The following is a 14,891-nucleotide window of genomic DNA, read 5'->3' as shown; positions in this document are numbered from 1 at the left end:
TGTTAGAAAATATAGGGAGAAATGTAATGGTAAGAAATGGGAGAGGGAGTTATAATAACTACAAGTTACAGACATAAATACCTCATCATGTGAATGGTCTCAGGGTCTTCAATGAAACTGAAGGCATAGCCACTGGAGGTGGTGCCAAAATCTATTGCGACCACCACATAAAATGGACGAGCCAAACGTGGTCTAACTTCTGTTCTCTAAACAGAGAAAAAAAGAAAAACAAAGTAGGTAAAAAAAGAAAATAATGTTTTTTCCTTATCACTTTTAAAGAGGAGTGGATTTACAAAAGGTTCTCCCCTGGTACAGAGAGTAACTGACTCCACCTTCTTCTTCTGTTCTCTTATCTCTAGATTATTTCAATGACCTGAGTGTTTAATTCACACAGAAAATTTTTCCATTAAAAATATGAGATACCAGCAGTAAAACTGAATTAAACACAAGGGGCCCTATCATACACCCGGCGCAATGTGGTGCAGGTCGTGACTCAAATGTTGTTTGTGTAACACCTGTTTACACCTATAATAATTAAGAGCTATTGGTTGTGCTAATTTTATGTGTTATTTCCTAAGTGCAAAGATGTTATTTGGACCAGTTAGGTTCGACTATGGAGCCTGTAAATAGTATGAATAAATGTTTGAGAAAAGAAAATATTCCACGTGGTTTTTCTTTAAATCAGCTGGTAGTTTACTATATGAAATGGCCAATGGAAAAAAAATAAAAAAAATAAACTAAAGTTTAACAGTAAAAATAAAACAGTATAATTGTATCAGAAAAATACAATTGACAATATTGTACAGCACATACAATCCTAAAGGTGCACCTTCTAAACACACTTATGTCTCTTTAAGCATGTAATTTTCCCATTCATGAAATTTTGTATCTCACAGAAAAGAGTTACACTGTGAATTAGTTGGCTTTCTTAAAACCACTAAAGCTCAAAGAATCAATAATCATTACAGTCCAACAGACTTAGTTTTTTTTTCTTTGTACAAAAAACCCAAGTTGTCAAAATCCGAAAAAAAAATCTTTCTTAAGTCTCTTTAACTTCAAATCAGTCTATTCCCTTTTTGTTTATAAAAAGAAAAGAACAGTTCGACTCAAATCCGTGTAACGCGGATGGCAGAAGGAAAAAAATATGAAAAATATAGGTCCGTGAGACAGTCCAGGAATTTCTCAGTATTTCCAACCGAGAATGATGAAGAAATATAAAAAATAAGTAAGCTTAGATCCCACCTCATAAAGCAGAAAAAACCGTAGTATAGCGATGGGAGATCAACTCAGTCAATCAAGTGTCCAGATCCGTGGGAGGCTCGCCATCAACTGATTTCCAGAACATTCAATTCCACCAATCAAAAACCTGACCTGTATTTTAGGCCAAAGATAACAGGAAATATCCATATTTAGTTTGTATATTGTAAATAAAAATACAATTAGGACACTGCGTTTTGCTGAAAGTACCTTTTCATTAAAGCAATTAACTTAATCAGGCTTAAACATAACCTTCTCATAAAACAATTAACAGACTAACAAGCTAAACTCAAATATAATGTTTACACAGAATAAAGACCAGGACAAAAATCACTATAAAGTATAAACACAGTAATTTAAACTCAGGGTTTTACTTAAAGCATATATGTTAAAGGGATTTTATCACACAAATGCGTAGGCACTTGTTTACTGATCGTTATCAGATTAGCGTTCGACAAACTTCAACAAAAACAAGGCAAAAACATGCTAAAAGTGTTAAACACTCACCAAATCCCTTTCATAAGATGATTATTGGTGTATTTCGGCACAAATAGCGATGTTTAGATGCACTAATCTGCGTCAGATCTGCTCCGTCACCACTCACAAAATGGAGGATTCAACTCTGCCTCGTTAGAGAAGCACTTTCTCCGAAAAACTGATTTAAAGGGCCAGTACCCCTTTTTTACATACATAATACAAATGAACCAAAAATGACTCAGATAAATGAAAAATCATAAAAAACATTCTATCCACTAAAAAGAAAATATCCTTTTCTTATTTATATAAGATTTGAAGAAAAATAACATTTATTTAATTTCATCAGTATACTATGTAATGTGTGTTTTGCTCATATTCATTTAGTTATATATTTTAAATACTCGTTCTGTGTGACTTAATTCACCTGTGCTACACCCTCCCCACCAGAATCTATGCACGTCCCGTTGCATTAACTCTTACTGGCTGACATGTAACTGCTTTGTCAGAGGTTGAGGGTGAAGATGTCTCAACAAAGTCAACTCCATTTAGAGAGTTTGTGAAGGCAGTGGTAAGGCCATGGAAAAGTGATTGGGCAACTATAACTAATGGATTACCCAGTTCACTATACTGCAATCTATCTGGTTTTTCCTTTCTCCTCTGAGAACGTCTCATTGGATTTTCTGGCTCTTGAGATGTTTCGTGCTGCTCTATATTAGATGAAATATTATCAGGAGCATTTAAAAGGGGTTTCCTAATTTCCTCTTCAAGTTCCTCCTCAACACTCCTTTCTATTCCATCATCTGGACATTGAGGCATCTCTTCACTCAATTCACCTTCTGACGATTTACCACTCTCTGACATTTCACTTGATTCACCCTGTAAAGTTGTGATTTGTTCAATCTGTTTTTCCTGGTGTGAATCATCCAAGCATGCCTCTAGTCCTGCAGAATCCATCTCCACATGTGACTCATCACCTAGAGCTACAAAAGGCAATTGAGGATCACAACCCACAGGAGGATCAAAGGTAGATGTTAAAGTACCCAATGCATTTTCGTGAGATTCATTAGTAACAGGAACTCTGATCCAGTATTCTGGAACTTCATCCTCCATTGACTCTGCAGTATCGTTAACTCCATTCTCACTGGCATCTTCCCCACTAACTTGTTGACGTGTCCTAGGCTTTGAAGTAGAACTTGGTGGATTAGATACCTTCTCACCTGGTAGAGTAAGGAAACCACATGGGAGCAGAAGATCCCGATGCAGAGTACGCAAGGGTCCTTCATCCCCTTCAGGTCTTACTGTGTACACTGGGAGGTCATGTACTCGGCGTACAACAATGTAAGCAGATGGCTCCCATTTATCTGCGAGCTTATGTTTGCCTCGCAAGCGAACCTGCTTTACTAAAACTCGATCGCCTACTTCCAAGGTAGAATCCACAACATGTTTGTCAAACCTTATCTTGTTTCTTTCAGCATTCTTGAGTGCATTGCGAGTGGCAATTTGATAGCTTTCCTCAAGGTGTTTTTTAAGTTTTGACACATATTGGGAGTGTGACAGTCGCTTACTGGTGGTAGGGAGACCAAAGGCTAGGTCAATGGGGAGACGAGGCTGCCTTCCGAACATTAATTCGTAAGGAGTAAATCCAGTCACTTCACTTTTTGTACAATTGTACGCGTGAACGAGAGGTTTAACAAAGTCACGCCAATGAGCTTTTTGTTCATCATTCATGCTACCTAACATGTTCAAAAGTGTCCTGTTAAATCTTTCCACAGGATTACCACGTGGGTGATAGGGCGTAGTCCTTCCCTTTTTGATTCCAGAGATGGAACACAGCTCCTTTATAGTATGTGACTCAAAATCACGACCTTGGTCACTGTGTAACCTCTCCGGGAATCCGTAGTGAACGATGAAATTGTCCCATAGAGCCTGAGCAACAGTTCGAGCCTTCTGATTGACAGTTGGTACTGCCACGGCATACTTGGTAAAGTGATCTGTTATCACAAGTATGTCTTTAAAATTTCTTCGATCTGGCTCCAAAGAAAGAAAATCCATACACAACAACTCTAAAGGTCGAGTTGTTCGTATGTTGACAAGTGGAGCTGCTTTCTCAGGGGGAGCTTTATGGAGAACACAACGGGGACAAGTTTTGATCTTTTGCTCCACTTCCTGTGCCATCTTTGGCCAATAAAATCTGGACCTTGCCAAATCAAGTGTTCGATCTATCCCCATATGGCCCATCTCATCATGAAGACTTCTCAATACAGTTGCTCTAAACTCTTTGGGTAACACTAACTGGTGAGTTAGAACCTCTCCATTCTGTCTTTTTCGATACAGTACTCCGTCTAGAAGCACAAAACGGTTCCACTCTCTCATCATAAGAGACAGCTCAGGTAATTCACCTCTAACAGTGGGAGAAGGTTTCTCTCCTGAGTTTAAGTGAGAGATAATTTGAGAGATAGTTGAGTCAGCACCCTGTTTTTCAATTAGATCCTGAACTGACAGGCGAGGTATGAGTGAGACTCCAAGTTCTTCCTCCTCATAGCTGTTGGGCACAGCATTCGAACTCATAGCAAGAGAATGCACTAACACTGTTCGATCACTTGCACTTTCCACAACATCTTCAGGCATGGAACTAATTATGTGTTTATCACAAATGGCTTCAACCTCATCTTGTGTAAGACTTGTCTCTCCTAGGTTTTCAAGATGTAAGGTCAGAAATTTATCAATCCTCTCTTGTTCCTTTCTTGAGACAACATCCATAGCCACTTCATGAGGACGCCTAGATAAGCCATCAGCATCAAGATTAAGCTTCCCTGCCCGATACTTCAAGGAGAAGGAGTAAGTAGAAAGAGCTGAAAGCCAACGATAGCTGGCTGCATCCAGCTTCGCGGTGGTGAGAATATATGTAAGTGGGTTACTGTCTGTTATAACTGTGAACTGACTTCCATAAAGGTAATCGTGGAACTTTTCAGTCACAGCCCACTTTAAAGCAAGAAATTCCAGTTTGTGTGCTGGATAGCGACTCTCACTGAATGACAAACCCCTACTGGCAAAAGCAATTGCCCTCATCTTTCCTTCCTGCTCCTGGTAAAGTGCAGCTCCTAAACCCGTAGTACTCGCATCCGTGTGCAAAATGTATGGAAGTTTAGGATTTGCAAAACCCAAGATAGGGGCAGAGGTAAGTTTGTCAATGATTTCCTCAAAAGCGTGTTGACAGTTAGATGTCCAACGCTGCTTAAATGGTTCTCTAGGATTCAAGTAGTGACTTTTAATCCCTTGAGTCTTCTTTGATTTGTGTAGTGGAGGGTATCCAGAGGTGAGATGGTTAAGGGGTTTTACTATTTTGGAAAAATCTTTGATAAACCTCCTATAATACCCTGCAAAACCAAGAAAAGACCTGAGTTCTTTTAAGTTTGTGGGACTTGGCCAGGTTTTTAGGGCCTTGATCTTTTCAGGATCTGTCTCAACACCACTTGAAGACACAATGTGCCCGAGATACCTCACCGATGTTTGGAAAAATGTACATTTCTCCGGTGACAATTTGAGACCATAATCTTTCAAGCGGTGAAGGACTCGCAAGAGCCTTTCCTCATGCTCTTCTAATGTTGCCGAAAAGACTATGAGATCATCTATAAAAACTAAAACCTCTTTCAGATTGATATCCCCCATGCAGCGTTCCATTAGACGCTGGAACGTGCTTGGGGCGTTAGTAACCCCCTGGGGCATTCGATTAAATTCCCAAAACCCCAGGGGACAAACGAAAGCAGTCTTTGGCTTATCAATCTCCTCTACCTCAATTTGATAATACCCGGACTTCAGGTCTAACACTGAGAACCACTTAGACCCAGTCAAGGCAGAAAACGTCTCTTCCAAGTTAGGTAGAGCATACGCGTCTTTAATAGTTTGGAGGTTTAGCTTTCGATAATCAACACAAAGCCTTACCTCCCCATTCTTCTTTCTCACAACAACGATTGGGGAGGAAAATGGAGACTCTGACTCCCTAATAATCCCAGCATCCAGCAGTTCCTGCAGATGTTTTCGGACAGCTAGAATATCTTTAGGGTGAATAGGTCTGGCTTTGTGTTTAAATGGCGTCTCATCATGTAATCGGATATGGTGTTTGGTCTTGGTGGTGTGACCAAAGTCGAGATCATGGCATGCAAAAACTTCATGCATTGAATTGAGTTTCCTTGTCACTCTTTCCCTCCATTCAGACGTCAACGGTGAGTTGTCAAAGTTGAAATGTATTTTGGAGTCTTCAGAGTTCTTTGTAAGGTTAACAGAAGATGTCAACACATTATTCTGACCATTTGGCATGACACACTGAATAGAATTTACTTCAGCCAGCCGAATCTTTGGTGGAAGGACAACATCGTGCTCTGTCTCATTCTTCAGCACGATAGGCAAGTATTTTCCTCCAGCAGGGAGGGAAAGTAAACAACTTGACACCATTATCCCACCAGGCAGAGATGAGGCACGTGGGGCTTCCACAACCACCCATCTGTCAGTAACTGGAGTGGACATTCGGACTGAACCTTCAAGAACTACTGTCTTCCCAGCAGGAATAGATTCAGGGACTCGACAGTTTAGGTTCACCCATCCAAGATTTCCTTCAGCACCCTGCCTGTGAACAAATTCAAGAACCTGCATAACTGCTTGGTAACCTTGGGGAACAGGATGGTGTTTCAGAGGCTTGGAAGATATGTACTCAGAGTACAGGGAATTTAGAGTGTTTGTGCCTATGAGTACTTGCGCATTAGGTCTGGTATCTGGGACAATTAAGGCAAGGGTTGGCACTTCAATATCTGAACTCACAAACTCCTTTGGAAAGGTTATTGATGTTTCAATATAACCCAAATAAGGAACTTGACAGCCATTCGCACCTTCTATTTCAAGCAAGTGGTGCAAGGGTTGTATGGGTTGATTTGCAAATACATCTTGATAGAAAGACAAAGGAAAAGTGGTTACTTGTGAACCAGTGTCGAGAAGACAATTAATCTCTTTATCAGCAATCAACACTCTTGCAGTGCATTTGGTTCCAATAAGACCAGAAGGAAGTTTTAGACAGCATTTGTGTTTAGGAGTGGAACTATCATCAGAGACTGAGACTGCAAGGTTGTCAGTGGGACTTTGACTGCTTTCTCCAGTTCCTCTTTGTCCCACAAAAGGAACTGAAGTTAGTTTAAATCATTGGGATCTGGAACTCCGTTACATACTTCCCACTGTAACTGCTTCTCCTTCAGCTGGCGGTTCTTAGCACCAACTAAGGATGGATTGGGACTAGTCTCACAACGGGAAGCTATATGGCCATCCTCCCCACAATTAAAACAATACCAGGGTCGTGGCTTAGCTGACTTGTTAGGTTGGGGATTTGTCCCTTTGCTTGGCTTGGGAGAGAATGTTTTGGCTGACTTTGATGGTACACTGGGCTCCTTTGGTTTGAACTCTTTGCATTTTTTAAATGGTTTCATTGAGGCTATTTGATTTTGTAGCTCAACTACTTGCCGCTTTAAGTCTTCCACTTCATCATGCTTTACAGCAGAACACGCAGCACTAATAGAGTGGAGGTTTGTCACAACACGCCTTGGGGGAGTAGCAGAATGCTTAGCAGCGCCTAAGTGTTGGTTCATTCGCACTGCTTTTATAGATTGCTTATCTTCTTCTATTCGCAACAGCAGGAGTAAATCGGAGAATGCAGGGGGATTTTTTCTTTTCTGCTCTAGCTGGAGCTCAGTTATTAAAGCATTGTCCCAGCACCCCCGGCAAAACTGTTTAAGCAGGTGCCGATCACGGTCAGCTGCAGAAACACCACCTCTCTTGATGGCTGTGCTCAAAACTTTTTGCAGCCTATGCAAGAATTGTGATGGTTTCTCCCCAGCATCTTGAAATGTGCTCATAAACTTTGCAAAGAGCTCATCTCCGTCCTCCACAGTACCAAAGGCTGACTCTAGGAGCTCAAGATAGTCACTTGGAGGAGAATGAGGACCTAAGTGTTTCACAACATCAGCTGCAGGTGGGAGGAGACTGTCTAAAATACGTTGTGAGCGTTGTGCATCCGTGAGAGTGGAGTCAGTGCAAAAGAATTCAATGTTTGTTCGCCAAGTATCATAGTCTATTTCATTAGCGGAGTATGAGGGCTTTCCAGAGAAAGGTCTCAAGCGCATAGTAGTAAGGGAATGTGAAGGAGTATCACTTCTCACAATATGCTCAACAACCAATCGCTGCACTTCAGCTGGAGTCACATCACTCACTGTTAATTTCAGTGGTGTGCCCATGTCAGCATTGAGCCTGGAAGGTGAAGCACTAATCTGGGGCAAAGAATTATTTGACTTTGTTTGGAAAATGACTGACTCATTTGAGGGTGTGACATCACCATGTGCAGATACCATAGTAGTCTGCGTTGGCTCTACCACTCTTTTCTGAGAGCCTTCAGGGTCAGACTCAGTTGTCAGAAACTCTGATTCAGTCTGTGGGGGAGACACAGCAGAGGCTGTGAGTTTAGCCAGCTCGTCCTGTAAAAGCTCTTCCAATGGCTTGCCAGTTACTTTTGAAATTTCTCGTAGCCCTTCAATGAAAGTGTGAGTTGCACTGCTGCTAGCAGCTGGTGTATATACACTGGTAAGTGACTTAATAGTATAAGTAACATCAGATGAGGTAGGGCTCTGAAAGGCAGTTGGAAGAGATTGTTCTAATAACTGCATCGCTGAGTCATTCTTAAATTCAACAATGATTTGCCCATGAAATTCTGTCTTTGGTTCATCAATACGGATTAATCGCTCAATTGATCCATAATCTGACAAGTGTTTTAACACTTCATCATCTCTCTCAGTGTGAGTTAACCCACTGATTATCACAGCATTGCGAATACAAATGTTTTCAGCGTGCACTATTTCCATTTTGAAATTATCTCAAACACCCTGATTAAATTTGATTTGTACTATCTGTACAACAGGCTCCTGGCTGGCTCGCCAAGTTTTTCTGTAACACCTGTTTACACCTATAATAATTAAGAGCTATTGGTTGTGCTAATTTTATGTGTTATTTCCTAAGTGCAAAGATGTTATTTGGACCAGTTAGGTTCGACTATGGAGCCTGTAAATAGTATGAATAAATGTTTGAGAAAAGAAAATATTCCACGTGGTTTTTCTTTAAATCAGCTGGTAGTTTACTATATGAAATGGCCAATGGAAAAAAAATAAAAAAAATAAACTAAAGTTTAACAGTAAAAATAAAACAGTATAATTGTATCAGAAAAATACAATTGACAATATTGTACAGCACATACAATCCTAAAGGTGCACCTTCTAAACACACTTATGTCTCTTTAAGCATGTAATTTTCCCATTCATGAAATTTTGTATCTCACAGAAAAGAGTTACACTGTGAATTAGTTGGCTTTCTTAAAACCACTAAAGCTCAAAGAATCAATAATCATTACAGTCCAACAGACTTAGTTTTTTTTTCTTTGTACAAAAAACCCAAGTTGTCAAAATCCGAAAAAAAAATCTTTCTTAAGTCTCTTTAACTTCAAATCAGTCTATTCCCTTTTTGTTTATAAAAAGAAAAGAACAGTTCGACTCAAATCCGTGTAACGCGGATGGCAGAAGGAAAAAAATATGAAAAATATAGGTCCGTGAGACAGTCCAGGAATTTCTCAGTATTTCCAACCGAGAATGATGAAGAAATATAAAAAATAAGTAAGCTTAGATCCCACCTCATAAAGCAGAAAAAACCGTAGTATAGCGATGGGAGATCAACTCAGTCAATCAAGTGTCCAGATCCGTGGGAGGCTCGCCATCAACTGATTTCCAGAACATTCAATTCCACCAATCAAAAACCTGACCTGTATTTTAGGCCAAAGATAACAGGAAATATCCATATTTAGTTTGTATATTGTAAATAAAAATACAATTAGGACACTGCGTTTTGCTGAAAGTACCTTTTCATTAAAGCAATTAACTTAATCAGGCTTAAACATAACCTTCTCATAAAACAATTAACAGACTAACAAGCTAAACTCAAATATAATGTTTACACAGAATAAAGACCAGGACAAAAATCACTATAAAGTATAAACACAGTAATTTAAACTCAGGGTTTTACTTAAAGCATATATGTTAAAGGGATTTTATCACACAAATGCGTAGGCACTTGTTTACTGATCGTTATCAGATTAGCGTTCGACAAACTTCAACAAAAACAAGGCAAAAACATGCTAAAAGTGTTAAACACTCACCAAATCCCTTTCATAAGATGATTATTGGTGTATTTCGGCACAAATAGCGATGTTTAGATGCACTAATCTGCGTCAGATCTGCTCCGTCACCACTCACAAAATGGAGGATTCAACTCTGCCTCGTTAGAGAAGCACTTTCTCCGAAAAACTGATTTAAAGGGCCAGTACCCCTTTTTTACATACATAATACAAATGAACCAAAAATGACTCAGATAAATGAAAAATCATAAAAAACATTCTATCCACTAAAAAGAAAATATCCTTTTCTTATTTATATAAGATTTGAAGAAAAATAACATTTATTTAATTTCATCAGTATACTATGTAATGTGTGTTTTGCTCATATTCATTTAGTTATATATTTTAAATACTCGTTCTGTGTGACTTAATTCACCTGTGCTACATTTGCTAGTTTAAGTTTGGAGCAAGAGTCGTTTTGACGTTTTGCACCACGCTGTTTAAATAGCAAATGCATTTGCACTCAAATGTGCGCCCAAAAGTGTTCTGGTCTAAAAAGAGAGGTGTGTTGAGGTGTATTGCTGGCGTATTGCTATTTTGAGAAACTATAATAGATCTTTCATTAGAACAAAGCTGGTCTATTGTACAGCGCAGAGCGTGTTAGTTGTGCGCCTCACTTATACACTGCTCAATACACACAAGATGTAGAGCAATACGCAAATATCTTTACCTATGAAGAAGAATTAAAATATTAAGGATATTTATAGGATATAATAAGAATATATATAAGATATAAATATAAAGGATTAAGATATTACAAAATATATTTTCTAGCCTATATATAAAAATAAAAACCACTGCCTTCATGCCTTTTTCATCTCGAGAGGCTTTTTCAGTTTATTCATAACAATTTGCTCTTGTATAACGCTATTATTATTAGCAGTATTATTTATTATATCCATATATATTTGTTTTATTAAAAACAAGCTTAGATTTGCCCATTTGTCAGGTTTCAGACCATATGGGGAACAGCATGTGTATTTGGATATAACTGTGTTTTTTGACCACACTTCGTTACTATTGTTCATTTATTCGTTTGCTGTAAATTAGAACTGAATTTAGAAATAGTTATGAAACAAATATTTGCTCTTAACAAACAAAATTAATTATTTATAGGCTAATTGATGTCTGTGCATACAAGGTTTCCCTATCCACGAGAGCGAAAGTGAAAGTAAATAATGAAAAGGCTTATCTCTCATTCTCGCACTGCAGATGATCTGTTTAACTGTACACTTGCTAGTGAAATGCTCAGTTTTTTTACTTACAAAGTCATCATGTAAATAGCAAATGTGCTATGGCATGGCGCAACTTGCTCTTAAAGGGAATGGGAGATGAGACTCTGATTGGTTTATTCTCAAAACACACCTATAACTCATTAAGAAAATAAGCTCAATCCTTTTAGACCATGCGCCATGGCGCAAAGTGGATTTTTCCGTACTTATATTAGCAAAAGTGAACTCTGACACGCCCCTAATGTGTTTTCGCCTTGCGCTGTGCACTTTGCGCATGGATCATCAAAATAGAGCCCAAGGTCTCAAGACACTCTAAAAACATAACCTCGCAACAATCGCACACAATTGATCAATCTGTTTATTTCAAATGAGCCACTTATAAATACATATTTAGGGCCCTATCATGCACCTGGCACAATAAGGCAAAATACGTGTTTGCTGTGATGTGTTGCTGTTTTCAGACCAGTAACCCTAATTCTTCCATTTAGTGCCACATTGTTTAAATAGCAAATCTGTTTGCACCATTTTGTGGACTCATGGGTGTTCTGGTCTAGCAAAGAGGTGTGTTACGGTGAATGTTGCTTTTTTGAGAAACTAAAATAGACTGTGCAATTGACCAGCTGAAAGTCCAGCGCAGAGAGCATAAGTTGTGCTCCTCAAACGCTTACACATTGCTTAAAACACACAGAATTTACAGCAATACGCAAATATGTTACAAGATGAAAAATAATTGAAGGATTAAAATATTACAAAAAAAAACATTACTTTTTACATACATATAAAAACACTGCCTCCATGCCTTCTTCACCTCGGAAGGCTTTTTTCAGTTTATTCATGACAACTTGTTTTGTATAATGTTATCATCATTATTATTATTATTATTATTATTATTATTAGTAGTAGTAGTAGTAGTAGTAGTAGTAGTAGTATTAGTATTAATTATATGCATATTTATAAATATAGAACTGAATTTAGAAATAGTTTTGAAACAAATCTTTGTGCTTAACAAACAAAATTAATTATGTAGGCTAAAGGATGTCTTCAGTGGAGTGCGTACAACTCTGTTTCCTTATTCACGAATGAGAGAAAGAAAAAGTAACGAACCTCTTTATCCTTAAGCTGCAGATGGTCTGTTTAACCGTTTTCTCACAAGTGAACCGCTCAGTTTTTCCACTTATAATGTCCACCATGTAATTATTTTCAAAACACGCCCATAACTCATTAAGAGATTAAGCACAACACTGTTGGACCATGTTCCGCAGTGCAGAGCGCTTTCCATCCCTGAAATACTAAAAGTGGATTTGTACACGCCCTTAATGCTTTGCAGCATGTGCTTTAGACTTTGCACCTAGATCGTTAAAATAGAGCTCATAGTTGTGATCTTCTGGAATTAGGGGCATCTACATATTTCACACATTATGCGGTACTCTAATTTGTGACATGATTGATGTGAGGTTATGTTATTATCCAATCAGCGACTGAGTGTTTAAGAACCCTGTTTGAATTTTTTTTTTTTTTTTCATTTTTCAGTTCTGTCTTGTAAAATAGAAATTATATAAGGCACTTCTAAGAGACTACAGTATAGAGTGAAATTATTTGAGAAACATAAAAAAAAAACATTTTTCTTATACCACTGATTGCAGTGCATTTTGAATGAAGGATTATCTAATGATAGTGCCATTTTAAACTAGCTTACTAAGTGCTAAGTAAAGACGCATAATTACATATCTCTGATGGTGCCACATCCTTTTTCAACTTTACTGTAGTCTAAAGAATCTGATTTTAGCATTTAATCCAGAACTGAGGTCAGTGTTTATAAAGTGTTGCAGAAGGTGCATATTAAAGAAATGTGCCTGATCTTACCGGAGAGGGGGAGGGAGTAAGAGGAGTGATACTACACTCATTTCTGGAAGGAAATGGAGAACCCGATGGAGATGTAGAGTCTGATTTATCTTCACCTTTATAAAAAAGAAAAAATAAGCGGTAAAGAAAAAGCAGAGCTGAGTTGCTCAAGTATTGCACTGAACACAAGATCAGGACTGCATGTGAAACTCGGAACTGGCAAAGCAATTATGAGAATACAGGAATCTCTAAAAAGTTTATTTCTCTGGAGAATCAAGTTGTGATTAAAAAATGTGGATAAACACACACAAGGATTACCTGTTTACAATGAGCTCATCAACATATATTTATAACTTATAATACATTTTACCTAGCATTGACATGTCTCATATGTTTTTTCGGTGCTGGAACTTGAAGAATCAAAGAATTCCAAGAATTTTATAATTGCTGACATGTCAAAAGTGTGCATGACATTTTCCAGGTCAAAATGAATTCCATGGTAATTCATGACCCATTAATATAGTTGCTTTAATATGTCTTCAAACAAGCACATGCTCAGGCATGGGAGGAATTTACTCAAGAGAATGTTATCGACATGTACAGATATTCTCAAGAGTGCAGTGTGTAGATAACAGAGGGTCACACCCCTGTCCAGTATTGTTGATGGAACAGACAGGAATTACAGCAAAGTTCCCGTGGAAATACATGTGGATGACCACAGGCTATTCAGCTTTCTCCTTTCCGATGTATATATGTCCTGGTTAAACAATTTTCATAAAAGTTCCTTAAGATATTTTACAGATATTATTTTCATCCAAATCTTAAAGGAATAGTTCACCTAAAACAGAAAATTTTGTCACCATTTACTCACCCTTCACTTGTCACAAACCTGTTTCAGTTTCTTTCTTCTGTTGAACAAAAATGAATATATGTTGAAAAAACGTGTGACTTCCATAGTATTTGATTTTCCTATGAAATAAATTTTTTACCAGTTTCTAGAATTCCACAAAATCTTCTTTTGTGTTCCACAGGAAAAAAGGAACTCATAAAGGTTTGTAACCCCTCGGGGTGAGTAAATAGAAAAATGAATCTCTTTAAATTCGAATAAGTTCAATGAAATGTTACCTGGCACCTGTAGACTGTTGATACTGAGTTGCAAGACGTCTGCCATTGTAAATATTACAGGACTTTCACAGCCTAGGAGGAAAACATAACACTGACTTACTTATTATTGAGGTTATATTATTTTATTATTATTTAATTTGTTGTTTGTCAAGATGTAGGTTTTAAACACTTAACCATTGCATTTTTAATTGTATTTATTTTTAAATATTTATAATTGTTATCAAGGTTTAAGATAAGAAATGAAAATACATACAGTGGAATTCAGAATTATTAGCCCCCTGTTTATTTTTCCCCCAATTTCTGTTTAACGTAGAACACTTTTTTTTTTTTTACATATTTCTAAACATGATATTTTTAACAACTCATTTCTAATAACTGATTGATTTTATCCTTGCCATGATGACAGTACAAAATATTTTACTAGATATTTTTCAAGACATTTTTATACAGTTTAAAGTGACATTTAAAGGCATAACTAGCTTAAATAGGTTAACTAGGCAGGATAGGGTAATTAGCAAGTTATTGTATAACGATGGTTTGTTCTGTAGACTATTGAAAAAAAATATATAGCTTAAAGGGGCTAATAATTTAGACCCTTAAATGGTTTTGAGAAAATTAAAAACTGCTTTTACTCTAGCTGAAATAAAACAAATAAGACTTTCTCCAGAAGAAAAAAATATTATCAGAGATACTGTGAAAAATGT

General features: G+C 37.6%; 1 protein-coding gene across 6 annotated transcripts in view; it reads right to left on the bottom strand.

The window, feature by feature from the left end:
* Positions 1 to 14,891, bottom strand: part of hspa12b (heat shock protein 12B) — a 33,582-nt gene that overhangs the window by 15,777 nt on the left and 2,914 nt on the right. The window contains exons 2-4 of one of the 6 annotated variants that reach the window (XM_073907126.1): positions 14,052 to 14,259; positions 13,084 to 13,970; positions 82 to 206 (exon numbers count right to left, since the gene is read on the bottom strand). In XM_073907126.1, coding sequence (XP_073763227.1) covers positions 82 to 89 — 8 coding nt within the window. In that variant the 5' untranslated portion in view covers positions 90 to 206; positions 13,084 to 13,970; positions 14,052 to 14,259. 6 annotated transcript variants of the gene reach the window in all.

Source organism: Danio rerio, chromosome 7 (genome assembly GCF_049306965.1).
Source record: "Danio rerio strain Tuebingen ecotype United States chromosome 7, GRCz12tu, whole genome shotgun sequence".
In the NCBI taxonomy this organism is placed as follows: domain Eukaryota; kingdom Metazoa; phylum Chordata; class Actinopteri; order Cypriniformes; family Danionidae; genus Danio; species Danio rerio.
Note: the sequence above shows the minus strand (reverse complement) of the source record. Positions and strands in the feature narration are given on the sequence as shown.